The sequence below is a fragment of the Euleptes europaea genome, chromosome 14, assembly GCF_029931775.1.
Source record: "Euleptes europaea isolate rEulEur1 chromosome 14, rEulEur1.hap1, whole genome shotgun sequence".
Taxonomy (NCBI): domain Eukaryota; kingdom Metazoa; phylum Chordata; class Lepidosauria; order Squamata; family Sphaerodactylidae; genus Euleptes; species Euleptes europaea.
This window is the reverse complement of record NC_079325.1, coordinates 35,980,163-36,001,923: the sequence shown is the minus strand read 5'-3', so window position 1 is coordinate 36,001,923 and position 21,761 is coordinate 35,980,163. Positions and strand designations below refer to the sequence as shown.

At 44.8% G+C, this 21,761-nt stretch overlaps 1 protein-coding gene across 4 annotated transcripts in view; it reads right to left on the bottom strand.

The window, feature by feature from the left end:
• STRBP (spermatid perinuclear RNA binding protein) overlaps nucleotides 1-21,761 on the bottom strand; it is a 91,905-nt gene that overhangs the window by 19,113 nt on the left and 51,031 nt on the right. For 2 of the 4 annotated variants that reach the window (XM_056860048.1, XM_056860050.1), the window contains exons 4-11: nucleotides 17,949-18,114; nucleotides 16,754-16,898; nucleotides 10,506-10,600; nucleotides 9,930-10,025; nucleotides 9,018-9,129; nucleotides 7,218-7,315; nucleotides 6,015-6,126; nucleotides 722-814 (exon numbers count right to left, since the gene is read on the bottom strand). In XM_056860048.1, coding sequence (XP_056716026.1) covers nucleotides 722-814; nucleotides 6,015-6,126; nucleotides 7,218-7,315; nucleotides 9,018-9,129; nucleotides 9,930-10,025; nucleotides 10,506-10,600; nucleotides 16,754-16,898; nucleotides 17,949-18,114 — 917 coding nt within the window. The remainder of the gene's footprint in view (nucleotides 1-721; nucleotides 815-6,014; nucleotides 6,127-7,217; nucleotides 7,316-9,017; nucleotides 9,130-9,929; nucleotides 10,026-10,505; nucleotides 10,601-16,753; nucleotides 16,899-17,948; nucleotides 18,115-21,761) is intronic. The other 2 variants (XM_056860049.1, XM_056860051.1) reach the window with 1 other exon arrangement.

Below are 21,761 nucleotides of genomic sequence, written 5' to 3'. Positions count from 1 at the left end.
TGCCAGGATGCAGCTGCAGTTGACGGAACCCTGGCTTCCATAGCAACATTCCAAATGTTACTGGCAATACCCAGTTTTCCTCATGCCCAATGGAAATCAGATGCAAACAGGTAGAATATTTCTGCATGCATCCTTCAGGTTCCACCTCATGCATCTGAGGAAGAGGACTCCAGTCCTCAAAAGTTCATACTAGAATTAAAATGTTAGATTTTACGTTGCTGTAGGACTCCTGTTGGTTTCCTCTTGAAACAGATGGGGAATTTATTGGTCACCAAGTGGTACGCAACAGTTCACAGAGCTAGTCTCTGCATGAAACCAGCATTGTCTAAGTGATACTCCAAGCTTAGAAATTCACGGGGTGGGGGGGGGTGCTTGTCCCACAGGTTAACAGCTGCCCAAGGAGTAGGAGAGGGGTCAATCTGATGATAAACGTTTGTGCTTGTTACAAGCCACATCATAAAAGCAAAGATGGCATTATTGGCTAGGGACGGCAGCTGCTGAAGTGTTACAACTTGCCAGATACCATAACAGTTGTGTTGGTTCATGTTCCCAGGATACTGCAGCAGCTCATTTTCCAGGGTTCCCCCACCTGAAGTTCTTAGTAATGTGGTACTGTAGAAGGAACACAACAGTGTCTGATCCCACGTCTTTCAGAATTTCCTGACAATGAAGCTCCTTCAAAAACATAACCGGGGGGTGGGGGGGGTGGAAGCTTCCTTACTTTTCCTCAGGTTACGCTTCATCTTCTTATTGGGATCTTTATCATCCCCCAACCCGTCTTCAAAAGGCCTCTTCAAAGCAGAGGAGCCTGCACCTAAAAGAAAACACTCTTCGTTAGAAGGCTTAGAAGGATGATGCAAACTTAGCTTAGGTTCAAGTACTGTTACTAATTATTGCCCAGGATGCAAGTTCTGTGTGCTCAGAACTAATTAAAATCCTGTGCCAAGAAAAGCTGGCATAAGAACACACGGAGCTACCTGATCGGGAGCACATCCTTCGATTCATCTAGCTCAGTGTTGTCTCCTCTCCAGACTCTCAGGTGGAGGTAGATCCTTCCCAACACCTGCTAACCGCAATCCTTACAGTGAAGATTCCAGGGACTGAAACCGGGATGCAAAGAGGCATCTGGACTATCACCAAGTCAGGGGCCTTCCTCTCCCCTCAAGGCAATTCCTTCAGCCTGTGTTAATTCGCAGGATTTCTGTTTTTGCTTCTCTGGGAGGAGAGGCAAGGAGCCTTGCAGGGCATTGACCATCTACCCCACCCCTTTCCCAATTGCTAGAAATCTTCTTTAGCCATCCCTCTGGTTTCTGCAACTTTAGCAGCTGTTCACTACACACCACTAACTCTCATGGCTGTGAAGATATGCTTGGAAACTTGTCATTTTTCTAAAGCAAAAGCCCAAAAATCAAACCAGCGCCTAGTCCCATATTTTGCGGGCCTTCTGTGCTCCCACAGAATCATGATGGACAGACTGCCCTACTTACTGCTTTTAAAACATGACCATATACTCTTGAGACAGTGCAGAGATGGTCTCAGCCTCTCCAGTCCAGGTCCAGCTTCTTCTGTGTAACACAGATCACCAATGACAAGCCTGGCCCACCTAAAGCACACAGCAGGCTGCTCCCTCCAGATGATCCCTTAGCCGCTTCCAACAACAGTGCATGCAGATGCATGCAGGAAACACGTGGGCTTGTTAGTGGTATCCAAGAGGCTGACTGTGTTTTTGCTGTTTGCAGTCAACAGTGTATGGCAAAATCCTCACCACTTGGTAGAATGATATAGACTATATTACCTTGGGGAGAGTTCACATTGGGGCAATTTGATCATTGAGTTCCAGAGCTGCATAGGACCTTATAAGCCATCTAGTCTACACAGTAAGAGTTGTTCAACAGTTGTTGTTTTTTACAGTAGTTGTTGAACAGTGGAATCAGCTACCCAGGGAGGTGGTGAGCTCCCCCTCACTGGCAGTCTTTAAGCAGAGGCTGGACAAGCACTTGTCAAGGATGCTCTAGGCCAGAGATTCCCAAACTTTTTGAGTCATGGAGCACTTTTCAGGAGAGAAATTCAGCACGGAGCACTAATTTTCACCTTGCACCTATATACTAAACTGAATGACAGTAGTATTTTTCTTTCCAATCTCTTCATGCAGCACTAGGAGATGTTTTGCAGAGCACAGTTTGGGAAGCTCTAGGCTGATCCTACATTGAGCAGGGGGTTGGACTAGATGGCCTGTATGGCTCTTCCAACTCTATGATTTTACCATCCCCCCCATGAAGAAAATCCAAAGCTAGAATGTTCCATATTGATGACTGCCCAGCCTCTTCTTGAAGACCCTCACATGAGGTCATCACCTGTATGGAATTCTTCTCTCTTGCCAGGGTAACATAGGCAATTGGCTTGCCAAATGTTTACCATATGCCTCCTAGTAAATGACCCCAGTAATATGAATTCAGCCACACAAAAGAGAGCACCAGTGTAGTGCAGCAGGCTACATTTGCACTTGGGCTACAGAAGGCTCATCTACAAAGCTGCCTTGGGCACGTCTAACCTCTGGCAACAGACAAAAAGTTAACTGCATATTAAAAAGGTAAAGGTAGTCCCCTGTGCAAGCACCAGGTCATTACTGACCCATGGGGTGAAGACACATCCCGACGTTTGCCTTCTCCAATCATCTACACTTTACCCCCAGCAAGCTGGGTACTCATTTTACCGACCTCAGAAGGATGGAAGGCTGAGTCATCCTTGAGCCAGCTACTTGAAACTGACTTCCTTCAGGATCGAACTCAGGTTGTGAGCAGAGCTTTTGACTACAGTACTGCAGCTTATCACTCTGAACTAAGGGGCTCTAACTGCATGTTTACCTTCCCTTAAAATTTAAGGGTTAAATTTAAGGCTTAAATAGTTGTTGGCAAGGCAAGAGACAAGATGGATGAAACTAAAATAAGTCCAGGGTGAAGGTCCCCCTACTCCCACTCAGGTCATGGTTTCCATCCTGGCCAAGCGTGTCCTTCTGCCCAGACAGCTCCACATTGTGGGAAGGACTTTACTCTGAACTCAGCTAATTCTATTTTTAAAGAAGCCTTAATGTTAAAAAAGAGACTGATGAAGTCAGGAAATGAAACCCAACAAGAAGAAAAAACAAACAAATACGAGGGACAATATTGACTGTGCTTTTCAGTAAATCTCAGATTTATGGCTAAATGGAGAGAGCTTTGCTTGCCTCCGGTGAAAGGATGCAGCACTCGACAGTGTGGGACTTCATCTGTGCCAGGCGAGCACCACAGCAGAAGTCAGTTTTGCCAGCAGCTGGCTTCAAAAAGATCTGGGAACTAAGTGAGGCAGCTAAGAGAAACTGCACCTGCACCCGCAAAGCCCTGAGGTGGTCTCCTTCCCTTTGCAGACCCATTCTTCCCCCATTCTCCAATGCAGCCTTCAGGAGAACACCCTCTGGCTGTGTCACACATGCTCCCAAGCCTACATAAAACAGGTACACCTGGCGGCCCCATGACTGTGGAACTCCCTATGTCTGGAAGAAAAAAAAACCCAAGCCTGAGCATCATTTGGAGATACTACAAGACCTTCTAAGCTGTGACGGTTTTTCTTAGCTAGAACTGAAAAACAACAGGATAATTTTAATCCAGGGGTGTGTTTCATTATATTCTTCAGTGCCACATTTTGACACTGTGTGCTTAATTTAGTTTGCCCCTCATTAACTGTCATTCTCACCTCATTTGGACCTCTGCTGTTCTTGACAAGTTTGCAGGAAAGCTGCACACCCAAACAGCAAGGGTGCTGCATACAAGCATGCTGGTTCAAGCTGGGGTAAACACATGAAGCTGCCTTATGCCTACTGAGTCAGACCCCTAGCCTATCAAAGTCAGTACTCAAAGTCGGTCATTAACTGGTTAGAGCTCTCTAGGGTCTCACGTGGAGATCTTTCGCACCACTAACTATTTGACCCTTTAAATGAGAGATGCAGATGATTGAACCTGGAATGCTCTGCATGTCAAGCAGATGCTTACTGCTGAGCCACAGCCCCACCCGAGTGTACTTGCTTAACAAAACTAACAAGCACAGCATTGAGAGGACGACAGAGTCAGAACTCCACTTCCTAGTTTTGTTCAGGGAAGTGATGCTTTAACAAGGAATCAACTAATTTTGTACAATGTAGGCAAACTATACATTTATCACAGGATAAAATCTGTGCTTCTCTAACACCTTTCCTGAAGGAGAACTGAGAAGCAGAACCCCTAATTAGGGACAACATCCAGGATGAACAGCAGCCTCCACTAATTGCTCCCCCATGTTCCAGAGCAAAACTTACTGAAAAGCCAACGGTGAAATCAGATCATTCACTTAGGTCATTTATGCATGGGTACTTGAACTCACATTCACCCCGTCTGACTCAGTTGTTCCTTGGAGTTCTGCACATGTTTTCCATCCATTAGAAATGACCTCGCTGCCAGCCCTCACAATGTCCAGGTCTTCCCATTCCTCTGTTAACCTGACTCTTCCCTCTCCCCTGAGCTCAGCCCAGCTGAAATCTCTGTGCAGAAGGCAAAGCACAGGCCACAGGAAGATTGGCATCTCTCACAGCCAATCACAAAGCAGTGTGTAAAGAGACCGGGATTCAAACGCTTCCTGCTTCCTCAAGGCTCTTTCTGAGCAAAATAAAGGTTTTTTAAAACCGAGGCTTGGCTTTCTCCCCCCTCTTTCTTTCAAATTGCTACATTTTTTGTTCTTTGTTCTTAAAATGCTTTTTTATGTGGCAATTGGGTTTTGGGGCGGGGAATCTTCTCTCACAGAGAGCACTGCAAAGTAAGCCAATTACAAAGCAACATTTAAAGGGGCGGGACTTGATTTGAGTTTGGAGAGAGCTTGGTGCAGAGATTCCCAACTGGAAATTACCTTAACTGATTTCATCAGATTATACTGTGTTCTCTTAGCTTGGAGGTTGAGGCAAGCTAGATAGGCACATGAATAAATCTCTCTTTCTTTAATGCTCACATTCCTTAATGGTTAAAGGACTGGACAGTGAGGGACCCATGAACCATAACAGAATCAGAGGGACAAAGAGCTTATTTTCCCTAGTTACCAGGTTTAACGAAGCCTTACTCTACACAACAAGGATAGCTGAATGTCTGTTGATCATAGAGCAAGAGAGATGTCCTGTTTCCTCACTCTCCCCCAGTTTTACTGGGTACTAATAAAATTAAATCCAGTTCAAGAATCCTGCCAGTGAGTCTATCAACATGCAACAAGAGGTCAAAAGACAGAGGGGTCTGCTTGGCACCTAGGTTCCCGTCACAGGACACCCCCCCTCCTGCACCAAACACCCACATACTCTACAGGCAGCCTGCATCAGAAACAGCCTTCTGGGGGGTTACTCAATGAGATCAGCTGTAATTATCGATGCAGCCCCTGCAAAACTACTGATCATGTCATGGCAGCTGGATATGGTATCCTTAACCATGAGTAACCGGCCCAAGCTGTTGTTTCTTGCGTGCAACGGGAGACAACAAGGAACATATACATCAGCAGTTTGCAGGGAGCTTGAATAGTGGAACCACAAAACTAAGAAGTGTTCATAAATTAATCTTGAGTAGTCAAGAGGAACCACACTGCTTTGAGGGGGGAAATGATAGGATTTCTTTTGGTTTTTCGTTTTAATTTAAATCCTGATTCATCCTATGCTCAAGGCAGCTTCTAAAGTAATTAAAAAACAGACACCTAAACTTAAAAACCTGTTTTAAATTTCAATAGGTCAGCATAAAATATCAGCAAGCTCTGTCCTGCCAAAACACAGTGTACTTCTTCTGCAAGTCCAATAAGAAGGTGCACTGCCCAGGTTCTTTGGGTAGCTGACTCCAAACCCATGGGGCCACCACATTAGAGTTCCTGCTCCTACAACCCCTATTCCTACCAAAAAGAAGCAGTCCAGTGCTTAGTCTTGTTCTGAACAGCATTCATTGATGCTCCTGCACCAATCTGCTTTGCCTCAAGAGACCCACCTTCTTTGTCGGTTCCTGACCAGGAATATTTCTGGAACGACTTATTAGATGGGAGAGGGTCCATCTCCAGCACCTTATAGATCTGACCAAAAGCCGACAGTCTCAATGCATGCTGCAAAAACAAAACCAGTTATTCTCAAGGGATGCTGACCCAATACTCTTCCATATTCATGACAAAGATGGATACAAAGCACTCAGGAAATAGTAGCCACAAGCCAACAGCAGCGCAGCAAAGAGCATCCCATTCCCAAACTAGCTGTCAACAAAGAATAGCTAAGCTGTAGGCAAGAGGATGCTGGCATATAATGCCCTGCAAGGAAATGACTTCACTTCTGTGAGCAAATCTACTTTCCTAATCAACTAAAGCACTGTGAGGTAACCAAGTCCCTGGGGCAAGAAGGAAGCCCACTGAAAAGAGGGATGGGCAGGGAAACTGGTGATACTGCACCCATTCTTCCCTACCTGCCTCTTCTCCCAAAGGAGAGATATAGACCATCTACATGGGATCCAGCGTAGTGTAGTGGTTAAGAGCAGTGGTTTGGAGCGGTGGAGTCTGATCTGGAGAACCCGGTTTGATTCCCCACTCCTCCACCTGAGCGGCGGAGGCTAATCTGGTGAACTGGATTTGTTTCCCCTCTCCTACACATGAAGCCAGTTGGGTGACCTTGGGCTACTCACAGCTCTGAGAGCTCTCTCAGCCCCACCTACCTCACAAGGTGTCTCTTGTGGGGAGGGGAAGGGAAGGAGATTGTAAGCCAGTTTGATTCTTCCTTAGGTGGTAGAGAAAGTCGGCATATAAAATCCAACTCTTCTTCCTCTTCTTCCACATTAGTAACGGACAGAGGAGAGCCAGGGCAGGGTAGCGATTACAGTGCTGGATTAATACTTTGGGAGACCTAGGTTCAAATCACTACATAGCCACGAAGCTCACCGGGTGACCTTGGGCCAGTCACTCACTCTCAGCTTAACCTACCTCACAGGGTCATTGTGAGGATAAAAAAGAAGGAGACCATGTATGGAAGAAGAATGGGGAAAGACATGAAAGATAAAGGCAGCCTCATTTCATAAAAGGGAAATTTCTAAGACGCATATCATGAAGACACGCACTAAGGACAAAACTGATTGGCTTATTTCTCAGCACCATAATAGATGGTCCAAGGGATGCTTGAAATCTCCTTATCTCAAACTGCAGAAATATTTTACCTGGGCACTATGGGTAATGGCTTCTCGTTGTTGAACAGTCAGGTTGGACAAGGCATCTGTCGGCTCCCGCTCGCAGGGGTCGTGCACGCCAGGCCCACCTATGGGGCAAGAACACTGGATGATTCGTGTTAACACAGACGGCGTAACTCATTTCTTCCTCACCAGGCTGTCATGAGGACGCAAGGTGGCGGCACGAAAATTAATTTTGTTCATGAATAAATGATAGACCCTGAGAACGTGTTTTTGGAATACCAGACAGGCCCACCTCCTTTTGAAAGCTGCTTCTAAACTTTTGTTCCACCAAACGTTTAAGCTGATTCTTTGCTGCCAAACTGCTGGTTTTATTGATTAATTATTCTTACATGTTTTGTGCGCTGCAGCGTTTTAAGTGGTTGAAATGGGTTTTCAATCTTGAGCGTGCCACAATGAGGCAGGGAGCAGTGATTAAAACCTGGAAGGAGGGGAGCTAAAGAAGCAGCTATGTTAAAAGACCTGTTCCAATGTTGTTTTCTTGGGCTAGTGCTTAGACTGATTGCATGTAAAATATCTCGCCCCCAGTGCTTGGAAAAGCAAACAAATAAGCCTGAGTCCCTCTCCTTATCCTCCAACTGCAGGAAAAAGGGCTGCATCAGAGACTGACAAAATCCTGAGGCACCAAAAACACCACTGGGGCTCAGTTTGTGATTCACTACTCAGTGAGTACTGCCAAGTACAACTCTTGTCTACCCCCCCCTTTTATAGTTTTGTATGGCAGCACACTAGGGTTGCCAACCTACAGGTGCTAGCTGGAGATCTCCTGCTATTACAACTGATCTCCAGCCAATAGAGATTAGTTCACCTGGAGAAAATGACCTTTTTAGCAATTGAACTCTATGGCATTGAAGTCCCTTCCCTCCCCAAACCCCACCCTCCTCAGGCTCCGCCCCAAAAATCTCCTGCTCGTGGCGAAGAGGGACCTGGTAACTGTACAGCACACTAGTATCCTCATAGAAGGTGCATGGGCTTTTTCGGCTTGGGCTAAAATAGGATGCCTACCCCTGGTCTGGACAGAAGATTACATGCCTCCTAGACCAACCACCTTTGGAGACTTTGGGTAAGTCAACCTCTCTCTGCTCAGTTCCCTGCCTGTGAAATGGGAGCAACTAGCAACCTCCATCAGAAGGTTGTGAAGACAAACAAAATTAATGTAAATACATCTTATCTGATAGAATGATAGAAATGATGTAACTGCTGGTATTGCCTATATTCATGGATCTGTAAGCACAGAAGCCTGCTAGCACAATCCACAAGGGGGAGGGGCTGAAAGCACTGAGGAGGTGCTGGCATAAGGGGCATTTATGACGGCACTGGGGAGTGGCGTGGCAACGCCACGCATGGGCACCACCACAGCCACACACACCAGTGCACCTCTGAGGCTTGGACAGGCGCCAAAGGGGGCATGCCTGGGGGCGGGTGTTAGTCAGTTCCCTGAGCCCTTTCAGCACAGGAACACCCACATTTGCTGGTGTGAACGTAAGCCAACAAAATGCAGGCACAGCCCATTGAGATTAGTTCATACAGCCCATATGAGATTAGCCCATACAGCAGATCGGGGAATGTCCCTGTTAGGTTTCTGGCTGCAGCACAGCAAGCTGCTTGGAAGCCCCCCACCCCCACCCCCGGAATGTGCTGTGCATGTCCTATAAAGACAACAAAATAGCCCTCAATCAGTCTATGTGCTTGAAGAAAGACTGTGTGAAGGAAGCCCTCACAGGACTGGAAATAAATAGGGTGGCACACAGTTGCTGGGGCAGCTCTTACCAGGTAACAGGATTCCCGATGCCAAACACTCCATCACTCGCCTCAGAGCTTCACCGGCACCCAAAGGTCTATTGCATGTGCCGATTGCTTTCTCACATATAAGCTCCAGTGGCTACAAGACATTGGGATTGTGGTCAGTGCTGATGCCACTAATGGGGAATGGCAAACATTATCTGTATCATTTTTGTTAAAATCAGTTCTACCACAAGGGATGGAGACAGCCAGTAATGGGACCTTGGAGGCCACATTTTATGTGGCCTGTGTCTTGAGGGGTTGGGGATACTGACAGTGTGAACTACTGGGGCAACTGTACAGTTGGGTTGAACGTTTCAGGGCTTAAGATGGGAGTTGCACAGGCTGTATTTTAATTAATGTAATTTAGGCAAACAAACCACACATGTGACGCGAACACAGAGATTTAAACCCCTCAAAACATGCAGTACAATGACCGCTGCATTTCTCCACATGTGCTTCAGGCCAGCAGGCAATAGGAGCATCATCTACAGACATCTCCCATCCAAGCTCCAGTGAAACAAACGGGAGCTGCATCAAGTTCCATTCACTTCAACAGGACTCATGTGACAACTCCCCAGTGGATTGTACCCAGTGTAGAATAATATAATCTACTTCCCCTAAGGCCTACCAAGGAACTCTGTGCCAGTAGCCAACAGCTAAAGCACTGTTTAAAAGGGAAGAGACCCAACTGAGGGGCATTTTCTAAAGGCACATCCTCATGGCAAGTCTGGGATATGCCAACAAGAGGAAGTGTCTTCAGACGTCTCACAATTAAGGAACAGAGTAAGTTCCTTAATTGAAAAGTCAATTCTGCACAGCATCCTGCTTTCGCCTTTCTCCACAGGCATCTCAACAATTTACCAAATGCTATTGGTTCTGCTCTACCCCAGTACTTACCCATCCTTTAAGCGGCACCCAAGTGGGGACTCTGTTGCACAAATCTCGCAGAATACGCAGCACAATTACACAGGACTTTAGTCCATTTGCCCTGGCCTAAAACAAACAGAACTGTTCCAATACACCTGCAAAACACTCAACCTACACAACTCAAAAAATAAATTTAGGTGTTTTTTTTAAAGATATACAGAGTTTTTAGGAATAGGCTTTTGGGGGGGATTACTGTATTAGCACTTTTAAAAAAAACATGCAAAAATCAAAAAACAACAATGAAGTTAACCCCCCTCCAAAAAAGACAAAGAAAAGAAGAGAGGGGAAATTGTTCATTTTTACATAAGGCTGGCTTTAAAAAGATGAAAGCATAAGCATTATGACGCAGCTTCACAACCACACTAAATCAGCTGGCTTATCTGCCATCAACATTGGAGAACCCTGTGCTCATAAGTCTGTAAATACTAAGTTATTGAGTAGAGAGGGATACTGAAAAAAGCTAAAAATTAAGAAGGAGGCATTTCAGGAGGGGTCTCAAATAAAAAACCTTGCAAGGCTACGATAAGGAAAGAACAAAAAGCCAACCTGGAACCATTTGGCGTGCCGCAGAGATGCCAAAGCATCAAGGCATTTCTGCCTGTCCAGTAAGTCCGGAGGATCTTTCATCGCAACACTGTCTACTGGGGAAATGGGAATATAAGAAAACAAAAAGAAGAGACAGACACAGTTTGACCAAGGGGTTTCTGTCACAAGTACACAGAACAGCGGCAGCATGACGGGGAGTTAATAAGGCTCCCAGAATTTCTTGCTTTTCCCCCCCTGAAGTACAAAATGTAATTTTTAATTCAGCTTTTTTTCCAATGGTTGTGAATATGCATAGATGGAACAGAGGCAAAATTAAGGCATTTGTTCAATGGCCGGTAAGTCAGTCAATCTGGGATCTTACTAAAAAATGTAACACGTTTGGGGCAGACAATATAAAGTGCAGCACTTTGCCTGATTCCTTCCAGTTTTAAAAGGTTTTCAGAGCCAAGGGGAGGATCAGTATGTTTCAAAATGTTGAGTGACATTCTGTTTCCTGGGACTGTCAGGGAGAGGGTTGCCTTCCTGGATGCAATGCTAATATTTTTGAAGGGTTAGATTATACAGTTTCTGTTCATATCCTGAAAGGCTCCTTTTCCCCAACTTGCAATTTATTCAAAGAGTGACCAGATGTTGCCATAAATATCTCATGGGGCAGGGAGCCCTGGGGGCTCAGAAATCTGAGGATAGTACTCAAAAATGATTTTTTTCCCTTTTAGCCCAAGCTTCAACCCAGAAGCAAGATTTTGCCAGTTGACAACAGACATCTCTGCTGAAATGTACACTCTGCTATTAGGGAGTTACTGTTTGAAATGATGGAACACAGTTTTTGACTGAGTCAACCAGATTTATTTTTAAAGGGAAATATTGAAAATACCACACTATTTTAATACATAGATAATACAGGTGATTGCTGCTGCCAAGGTGTTAAGAGAATCACATGGGGAAAGAGCCTTCTCATCACTGAGTTACTGAGAACATAGCTTTGTGCTTGGGGAATGTCCCAGGTTCAATTCCCGGGTAAAGTATCTCAGGGAAAGACCCTTGCAACCAAGACCTTGGAGAGTTACTGTCAATCTGTGTAGATGCAACTGACAGATCAACAATCTGACTTAGTACAAAACAGCCTCATACCTTCAATGTAAAATCCCACCATCCCTTAGAGGGTGGGGGCAGGCAAGTTCTGAAAAGTATACACAGCCTTTTGAATTTCAACGGAAGCCTCTTCTAAACCAAGTTGAAAAGTCTGCATCTGTCGCATCGGCAATACGTAGGCAGTTTGTTAGAACACCAGATATTCTTGGAGTTCTATTTTCTGTCATTCGCCCAAAACACTGATTTGCAAGGTAGCACCTTTATCTACTTTTATTGGTGCAGGAAGATCTGGAGGTACGGGAACAAAAAGGGGGTCGCTTTTATAATAATCTTATCTACTAGGATAGCTGGGAGGTGACAGAGGACCTTTTCCTCTGCAATTCCACAAGGAGACCCACCTTGTAGTTTGAGGAATACAACAACCATAAACAAGTGGAAGGATTTAAAATCAGCAGAGTGTAACCCTCAATGAGATGCCATGTCTGTCTTGGCTTATGCCCCTTGGCTTTAGTGCTGGAAACAAGCAGAAAAGCGCCACACAGTTATTGTCCGACCCCGATTAACTTTGCAGCAGATATTTGTATTGTGTTTGCAATACCCTCATCACCAGAATTGCAACAAGATTAATCTGTGCTACTCCCAATAAAAGCTGCAAAGTCGTAAATAGGATTAGCCGCTGAGTGGTTTACAAGCAAAAAAAAAAGTACTTTGGCCATTTTAGTTGCTGTTAGGGTTTTCCCCCTCCCCACTTTTGTCAGCATCTTTTAGTCACTGCCGGAGGAAGGGCTGTGCCATTTGCATTCTTCAGCGGTTAAACCAGGATCTGTTGTGTGAAACAAAACATTTGATTTGGGGGGGGGGGACAACAACAGAAACATCTGCTTCAAGAGCATGCTTTTGTACAAAACAGCAACTGTCAATGAGTGAGTAGAATCTCTTTCAATAGTTAGGAAAATGACAAGTAATTGACCGGCTGCAAGGCTGTCCTGCCAACCATGCCGAGATTACGCGGCCCCCATCTCGCAAGAAAATCGTGCAACCGGGTAACCATTAAAGGCTGCTGGCAAAGCAAGTGCAAGCTTGGCGTGCCAGCAACTGAGAATTTTGCTCAAGCAAAACAGATCCTCCCTCTGTGCCTTAATGCATCACCCGGAGGAAGATAACCAATGTGAAAGTGCAGAATCGACTTCAACGGTGTTTATTCAGTGAATAGAAGAGGCCACGTTAGGAAGGCCTTTTGAAAACAGCGAGGCCATCAAGAAGTTCAACCTCTGGGTGCTCTTGTGGTAGCATTCCCCACCATTGCAGACAGCCAATATGTGAGAATTAAGTATCATAGGGAAACGGAAAGATGGAGAGGGAAGAGGAAGCAAGGAGAGGTGGGTGGCTTGCAGCATCAGGAGTCAGTTTTAGCAATCCTCACTAGAGCAGCCGTGTCGGTTCATGCTGTGCCTGCCAGTCAGTGCAGGGGAAAACGTTTGTAAAAAGGCACTCCCTTCTGTCCCACATTTGACATTAACCAACTTACTCCATCCTGGGGGAAGGTAGGGAGAAGAAGGAGTTGTGAGCCACAATAAAAACAAAACCAGGGTGGAATGCCATTGCATGAGACTGATCTCCAACCTTTACCTATCTCCTGTCCTCATTCCCTATTTTTTTTTGGTCCAACGGCCATTGCGTGCCAGCTCTTTAAGAGCAACAGAAAGGTGGGGCTCACAGCTACAGGGCAAAACAGGTTCTCTCATCCAACTTCCACCTAGCCAATTAAAATAGCTACCCCGCTTTTGTGGACATGGTCACTCCTCCCAAGATGAAAGGGAGGAGGCTCCAGAATTCCACATTTACAGCCAGAGGGTCTTTTCCTCTGTGTTAAAAAACAGAGGTTGAACAGAGTTCAGGGTCTGCTGTCCCAGGAGAACTGATGGTGTAAACAGACTATTCCTTAACCATAGAATCTGGAGGAGAGAGCTCGTGAGGAGCAATGAGACTGGAATACTGGAATGCACAGACGGCTTTTCCATACAAGACAAGAAACAAAATCCATGTAATACCTTTTATTAAGGCCAACTAAAATAACACAAAACATTGTGCCAGCTCACCAGAACTCTTCATCAGGCCAGATGTAACAAAACAAAAAGAATTTTTTTTACAGGAGGGGGGAAAGCAGATTTTTCAGATCAAGATTTTCAGACCTGGCTTTGCAGCATTTGGTGCTAAATTCTGCCAGGGTTGAGATTTTATTGTTGCTGATGTTAGATTACAGCATTTGCATTCTAGGAAGAAGGAGCAAACAATTTTTGTTAGAAAAAAATAGAGTCCAGCAAAGTCTATGGGAGACCTTTAAGAAAAATAATTACGACCTTGTTTATGATAAAATGGACTTGTTTAGAGTATGGTTCAGAAAAGGAAGATCATCAAACATCATAACCAACTGGTGTCTGCTTGTTATCTTCTGCTACAAATACTAGAATCAGAATATTACTTTGCAAGACTGCACTCCACCATTTACCGTGTCCTTGGTTTTTTAAAAGTCACACTTAAAAAAGAAACCCAGGAAACCGACAACCAGAGCATGAACCTAAACATGGCACTTCCCAGAACACCAAAAACTGCTCAACACGCCTTCTCCTGCTCATTTCGTTAGAAGAGAAATTAGTTGACTAATCAGACCATACTGCAAGAAACCTTGGTCAGTTCCACTGGTTTGCTCCAAAACACAGCCCTCTAAGTAGGCCAGCAGCCACCAAAATAGAGGAGCCCAGACCTCGAACAGCAAATGAAGCAAGTGAAGAAACTGGCAGCAACAGTGGTGGTGGTAGGAATAAGCTGCCAATCGATCCTTTTGCTACATCACATTTCTCCCTGCTTGACTTTTGCCCTGACTCAGTTTGAATCTCCACATCAGTTTCATGGCAGTATCATTGTGGAAGTCCCTGCCCCAGGATGTGGTGTCAGCTGCCAACTTGGAAGGCTTTAAGAAGGGAGTGGACATGTTCATGGAGGAGAGGGCTATTCATGGCTACTAGTAAAAATTGATACTAGTCATGATGCATACCTGTTCTCTCCAGGATCAGAGGAGCATGCCTATCATATTAGGTGCTTTGGAACACTGTCAGGATGCTGCTGCAGTCGTCTTGTTTGTGGGCTTCCGAGAGGCACCTGGTTGGCCACACTGTGAACAGACTGCTGGACTTGATGGACCTTGATCTGATCCAGCATGGCCTTGCTTATGTTCTTATGGCTCAGCCCCAACTTTCACCATTCTCCAGTCTGAAACGTCCTCCCACTCTCCCTTATTCATCCGTTCATTCTCACCCTTGAACTCCCCTTTCCTCCACTTGCCGTACCTCCTCCTTACAATCAGAGCAATTGGGGCAAGGGATCAGATTTTTCCCCACTCTAAAAAAAATAGTCAGTGTAGTATAGTGCTCCTACTGGTTACAGAATTAAATGTCCGGTTGCCACCAACAACCCTATTTGTGAACTCCTGCAAGGGTGCGACCTTGTACAAGTGGTTTTAAGCCCACAGCTCTGACCGAGTTGAGTCACATCTGCCCTATGCCACCTACTACTTCCCCTACACCTCACAGTTGTCATTCTTTTAACAAAGTTCCTTTTGCTGTTCTCTGTCGAGGCTTTTCTCCATCCAAAAGCTCCAAACACCACGCAAAGAACAACCCCCCCATCCTTGACATGAAAAACTGACCAATGTTTCTGACAGTGATGGTAGTGTAATGGGGGGGAGGGGGAAGCAAGGTATGTATGGCAAGTCTAGAAATGAGGAGAGAGCAAACGGGAGGGGAGAATCCCTTCCTCAAATGGGATTCAGCTGCCTCGACTGTCATGACAGAGTGGTGCCAGTTGGTCAAAAGTCTGACATTGTTCAAAGGCTAAATTTTCCTGAACGTGTGTATGTGTGCATTTGTAGAAATAGTTCGGGAAACAAAGGAAGCAATTGCCATCATAAAGATTAAGGTGTGTGTGTGGGGGGGGGTTTAAAAGAGAAGCAAGAAGACAATGATACAGGAGCTCTATGGAAAGCGCTTTGGCTGTGTTGCTGGTTTCTCTTTAATGCTGAAGAAACATCCTCCGAGGATACCTTTCCATGGGGCCGAAGAGCAAAGTAGAAGTGCGTAACAGGAGAAGGAACATGGGGAGGCATTAGGGAGGTAGAGTTTCGCAAAAGACAGAGTACACCCGGAACATTACGTGCAGCAATTTCAGGAGGAAATTTTAGCCGCTAAGTCCAGCTCTGCCCTGCCTGTGGGTGCTCTTTGCTTAAAGACAAACACATCAATAATTAGTAGGAGAGGGAGGATTATAGGACGGAACCCTCACTGTGGCTGCAGTTTGAGGAGGAGAGAGTGGGGGTGGGCTGTTGCTTTTCCAGCATAACTACCAACTGTTATGACGCAGTCAAATTATTTAGACAGCGTCAGCTGAAAAGCAAACCTACTTTGGTATTTATTATTAACCAATAGCTAAGCTTAAAAAAAACCAAGAAACTAATACTGCAGCACATTCAGTGTGACAAAGTCCAGAGTACTCTTGGAGTCTGGTTTTTTCCCCTCTTTTCAAAGTGTGCGTCTCTGAGTAGGTATAAAAGCAGAAGCTCAGCTATGAGTTCGTCTTCTCCTTAGTCCCCAGAGAAAACGACACGAACACAAGAACACAGCTGTTACTTGCCTTTTAAACAACCACAATCACCGAGATAGGAGAAGCTGATTAGTAGTTAGCACAACTCCTTTCCCCCAGAAGTAGGGTATTCAGGGAAAAACTCTTTTTTTTTTTAAATCTACCTTTCTAGAAGTTGAAATAGATTTTGAAATAGGCCTCTAATGATAAGGAATGGAAGATCAGCAATTCACTACCCCAGTGAGATGGGACATTTCCCAAGGAAGACCAAAGCTGATCCTCTGAACACTTAGCAGAGTATGGACTTGGAGAATTAGCAGCTGTGGTCTTGTGCCCCTCACTTCAAATGGTGCAGGAGACATCCCTACCTAGTGGGACTGGGACACCTTTAGCTATCACCTCAGTAAGCAACTGGAGATTTACTGGTAGCCCAAGGAGAATGGAAATTCCTTTGTCTACATTCCACAAGGGGGGAAACATCATCAAAGCCAAAGGCATAGAAGGAGAACTCATCTCAATACCTCCATTCTTCTTCTCAGCTTCATCCCGGATTCGAGGAGAGGTTAGGGTCACCTTGAGTGTTAATGGAAGCTCCTTTGTGCTACGGATGACGATGGCGGCTTCATCCACATGATGCTCGACATGATATTTTTCTTCTGTGAGTTTCTGAAACAGATGAGAAGTGCTTGGCTGGGTTGCTGAGTAGACCCAGCACACAAATGCACAAGTTTTTACTTTACCGGCAGGGAACAGCATTAGGGTGTCTAAATAATGGATCCCTTCCCAGCAGTGCTGCTTTCACAAGTTATCAGAAAGCTTTCTTATCCTGCTTCAGCTTTTACTCTTTTCAAGACACTTTCCCTCCCATCTGAACAGCCCACTGATAGATCCCTGTTACTTCTGCTTAGTACAATCACATATTTTGGCCATATTTTTATAGCATCTGATGCTATTCAGCAAACTCATAAAAAGTGAACTCTAAAGGAAGATTTGGGCGCAGTTAACTCATTGCTTTTTTTCAGCTTTCCACTACAGCCTCCCCAGTACTTAAATGGAACCTCACTGGATAGAAGCAGTCTACCTCTGAATATTAAATACGGGGGGGGGAACAGAAGGGAGAAAGCCACCGCCTTTCAGATCCTGCCTTTATTTTCTCAGAGGCATCTGACTGGCTACCGTTGGAAACAGAATGCTGGACAAGGTGGACCTTTGGCCTGACGCAAAGCAAGGCCATTCTCAGGCTATTCACCAAACCGTCAGGGAAAATTTAGAGTGGAGAGGGGAACCACAGTCACAAATTGTATGCTGGATGCATACAAACACACAACCATTTGCTGTGAACCTGCAGAATTTGACTCTCTTTTGTTGCAGAATGTCAGCTTTTGAACGGCAGCAATTCATCACCCCTGGCTCAACACAGCAAGGGCACGTTGCAGAGAAAAGATCTCCCAAGCCGTTGCTCAGAGCAACAGGCTGAAAAAACAAAGCCAGAAGGTGAGAACTTTGTACCGCTTGTGCTCACCTTCTCTGGAGACCAGCCTAGATCTTTCCTTCTATTAAAGTACACCGTTTGTTCTCTGCACTTTTAAAAAGGTTTCTATTTTTTCCCTTGGATAAGATTTCATTTTTTGCCCACGAAAGCCAATGTTGAAAATACAGAACACTCATGCAGAGCCATTCATCACAAAGGCAGGACTGCCCTAATTTTTTGCTCACCTGGATTTGGATGGGGAGATTGTCTTTGACAAGAGATAATAACGTCTCTGTGGGCTTCTCTTGGCACATAAGAACCAATTCCAAATCCATGTCATCCTTTATCAGCAGCCCTTTAGCTACCAAGCCAATCCGCATGACCCCACACAAGACCCGGCTACCTTGGTCCCTGGAAACAAAAAACATTTTTAGAATAATTGCCCTAATATTTTGCACACCCTGACAAAAAGAATCAGCAATAATTCTGTTTCAAGTTCTTCACACAGGGCAAGAATGCATACACATTCGCTTCAGGGCTCTGGAATGAAGTCAGACAGTTATATAAAAGAGAGATGAAGGGAGGGGGATGATGGTTAACAATATGCACAGAGATTTTATATAGCAATTTTAAGGTGCAAAATGCAGTATAATCGTCTCATGTTCATAGAATCATAGTTGGAAGGGACCACCAGGGTATCCTTCAAAGCACTGATTTAGACTCAAAGTTTGACAAGTTTAAGCAGGGTAGGGAGTGGGGGATATTAGCACTAACATATGATTTGTTCGAAGGGTCTATTTTATGTTTTTATTTTGTTTCATCTCTATTGCCACCCACTCTGGGCCTCCAAAGTGGGGGAAAGTGGAAAACTGAGGGAGCATCTGATGAGGACCCTTTTCTCACACCCCAGTCACACTGCTATGGGAAGCTGCCCCGGTGGAATCAGCTGCCTTTAATGAGCTTAAACAGGATAGCAGTTTTATTCTTTCCCAAACAAGACTGCAACAGTCCCCTCCTGGTGCAATCCCCATTGCCACCTGCAGAGGGAGACAATGGGTATCTTTACACTCACCCCAAGAGCAGTTGCATTTCTCACCTAACAGACATCATGACAACTCTAGCATGGCAGGTAGATGATAAATATAGCCCTCTTTGTCCAGCTACTGAGGCTGCTTTCTTCTACTATCAAATACCTTTTAAGTACCGCCAGAGTGCTAAGGGGTTTCTTTTCATCACACTGTTCTAAATAGTTTTGTTAAATTGTGATCCCTGTAATATTTTACATGTCTCTGACCCAATAAGCTAAATAATATTCTAAAAAGTATATTTAATTATTTAAACTCTCACAGGCAGTTTTCTGATTTTGCATAAGTGTGGCTTTCATGACAACTAAGATAGCCCAAGAGGGTTATTTTAATCTGAAGCAATGGGAGAATAGCTGATTTTCCTTGAAGGAAGCCTCAGGGCTACTTTTGCTAACTTCTGTATTGGGTAAGCAGGACATTTGCTATTTTTTTTTTTACATAGAATCCACTATGCTGCGGATGGTTTAAAACTTCCAGAATCACACAGCCATCGTGGCTGAAACCGGCTTAGTCTAGGAAAAAAGTTTCCATCATTAATTTAAAAAAACCCTGAGGAAAATACAAATGCTACAGGTGGCCTCATTGCTAGGAACGGAAGAATACTTCCAAACACATTTGTTCCTGCTCTGCTATTTTAACCTGGACTGTGTTTATTTCAAGATTGTGATGCAGAACCACAGAATTAGCTCCTGGGTACAAAATTCAGCATGATTCTAGTCCTGGCATAAAAATAAATAGCAGTGCTATTTATTTAGGGCCCTGACCTGGATGGCCCAGGCTAGCCTGATCTCGTCAGATCTCAGAAGCTAAGCAGGGTCGGCCCTGGTTAGTATTTGGATGGGAGACCACTAAGGAATACCAGGGTTGCTGTGCAGAGGAAGGCACTGGCAAACCACCTCTGTTAGTCTCTTGCCATGAAAACACCAAAAAGGGGTTGCCATACGTCGGCTGCGACTTGACGGCACTTTACACACACATTTATTTAGGACTATCTCAGACAACTTCATTATTATAATTTTCAAGGAGATTCCCAAAACCAGTAAAAACCTAAAATTAATAGTAGTTATTATAATGTCAATAATTCTAACAAGTAGTCATAAATAAGTGAATAAAAATATAATCACAAAAGTCACCATTATAAATAGCAGCAGTAAAAACGAGTCAAGAGTGAGAATTATCAGAGCACCTAAAACACTAGTTATCACCAAATGCCTACAAAAATAGAAACATCTTTGCTTGGTGTCCTAATCTCAAAAGAGGAGTATCCTAAAATGCCTGAGATAGGTGGGAAGGGTAAAGCATAAGAAACCAGTAGAGGTGATCAGGGCACACCTTTAAGGGAAAGGGGGTGGGGTACTCAGGTCTGAGCAAGTGCTGTTGGAGAGCAAGCAATATCTGGGGATGGGTCTCCCCCTTCTCTTCAAGAACATGAGCAGGAACTCTGCACGCAGCAGCTGGAGGACCAAGTTGCTCAGTTCTCATCCTTAAGGTCAATGTGTAGGGAAAACAGCTGGGCTCTATTGGAAGATCCCACTTATTTATTTAGATTAATCTATACTTAGCTTTTCTCCCCAATGGGAACTCAAAAGAGCTGACAGCACTGTTCTCCTTTCTTGTGTTTGTCCTCTCTACAACCTTGTGTGATAGAGTAGGCTACGAGCGTGTGACTGGCCCAAGGTCACCTAGCAAGCGTCCATGGCAGAGTGGGGATTCAACTCTGGGTTTTCCAGACCCTAGTCCAGCACCCTAAATACTAATCCCGCTGGCTCTAAACAGGAGAAACACCCATGATCAAAATAATCTTTAATATCAATTTTGCCCCAATCCATATAGCAATGACAAGAAGCAAACTGCTCAACTTTCAACCACTGGAAAGATAAATTTGCAGTGGAGTCACAGAAGGTTGATGAAGTTGCGGAAAAGGGTTTGGAGGAAGAGATGAAAATGTTTGAAAATGGTGGTGGAGAGAGGGCACATGCTCAGAGGGACTCCCCAACCCATCTCTTCTTTTCAAAATGCAGACCAAGTGAAGAAGTATCTGTCAGTTCCCGCAGGGCACATACATGCACACCCTCACACACGCAGACAGTGAAGAAGCATCTGTCACCTTGCTGGCTTTTGCAAACAGACGAGAATTAAGTTTGTCCTGCTTTGCTGCCAAAAGACTTCTTCCAATCACAACACATTTTCTGCTCTGCAGAAGCCAGGACATGAATGTTCTCTGTCCCTTTCATGGGCTGCATGCATAGCTCATCAAAAGAAAATCTCTCCCCACAGGGTGAGCTTTTCATTGCAAAGCCCTGCAGAAAAAGATGAGCCTTTTTGTAGGGGGAGGGATGGAGGGGAAAAAGAAAGGCATCACACAGCAACGCAGCTCTGACAGGCAACACCTGGCCTCGTTGCAAACTATTCTGCAGTTAACTAGCTCTTTGTAGGAACATCTGGACACAGGAGCCCTAAATTTAGAATGAAGTCATGAAAAATCCGGTACAGAAAACCAGTAAGAAAAGAGACATCAGGCTGCTGGAATATCTCAGCAGCGCTCAGCACAAGCCAAGAGTTTGCACCAGAAGTGTTTGCAAAAAAAAAAAAAAAAGAGGCAATCAGCCTCATTTACTCCACAAAAGGAGAGGCGAAAAGCAGCCTGCTAGCACAGCTTGAGAAATAGCTCATGTATCATGGGCCAGCTGCTGACATGGACAGGAGGCCGAAAGATGACCAGCTCGCATTCAACGAACATGACCAAGCTAACTGTGCTCTTCACCTGTCCCTAATTTCTGTTACCGCTGCAGGAGGTGATTACGTCAGTTTAAAGGAGGAGAGGAGAACAATGTCAGCCGCTTTCTCCCACTGGGGAGAAAGGCAGGATAAAAACGAAATGAAATAAATAAAACAATCTGCTGCTTAATTTCATGCTAATATATGTCTGGACTTCTATTATCCTTGTGGATTTCCAAGTATCCCCAGGCAAGC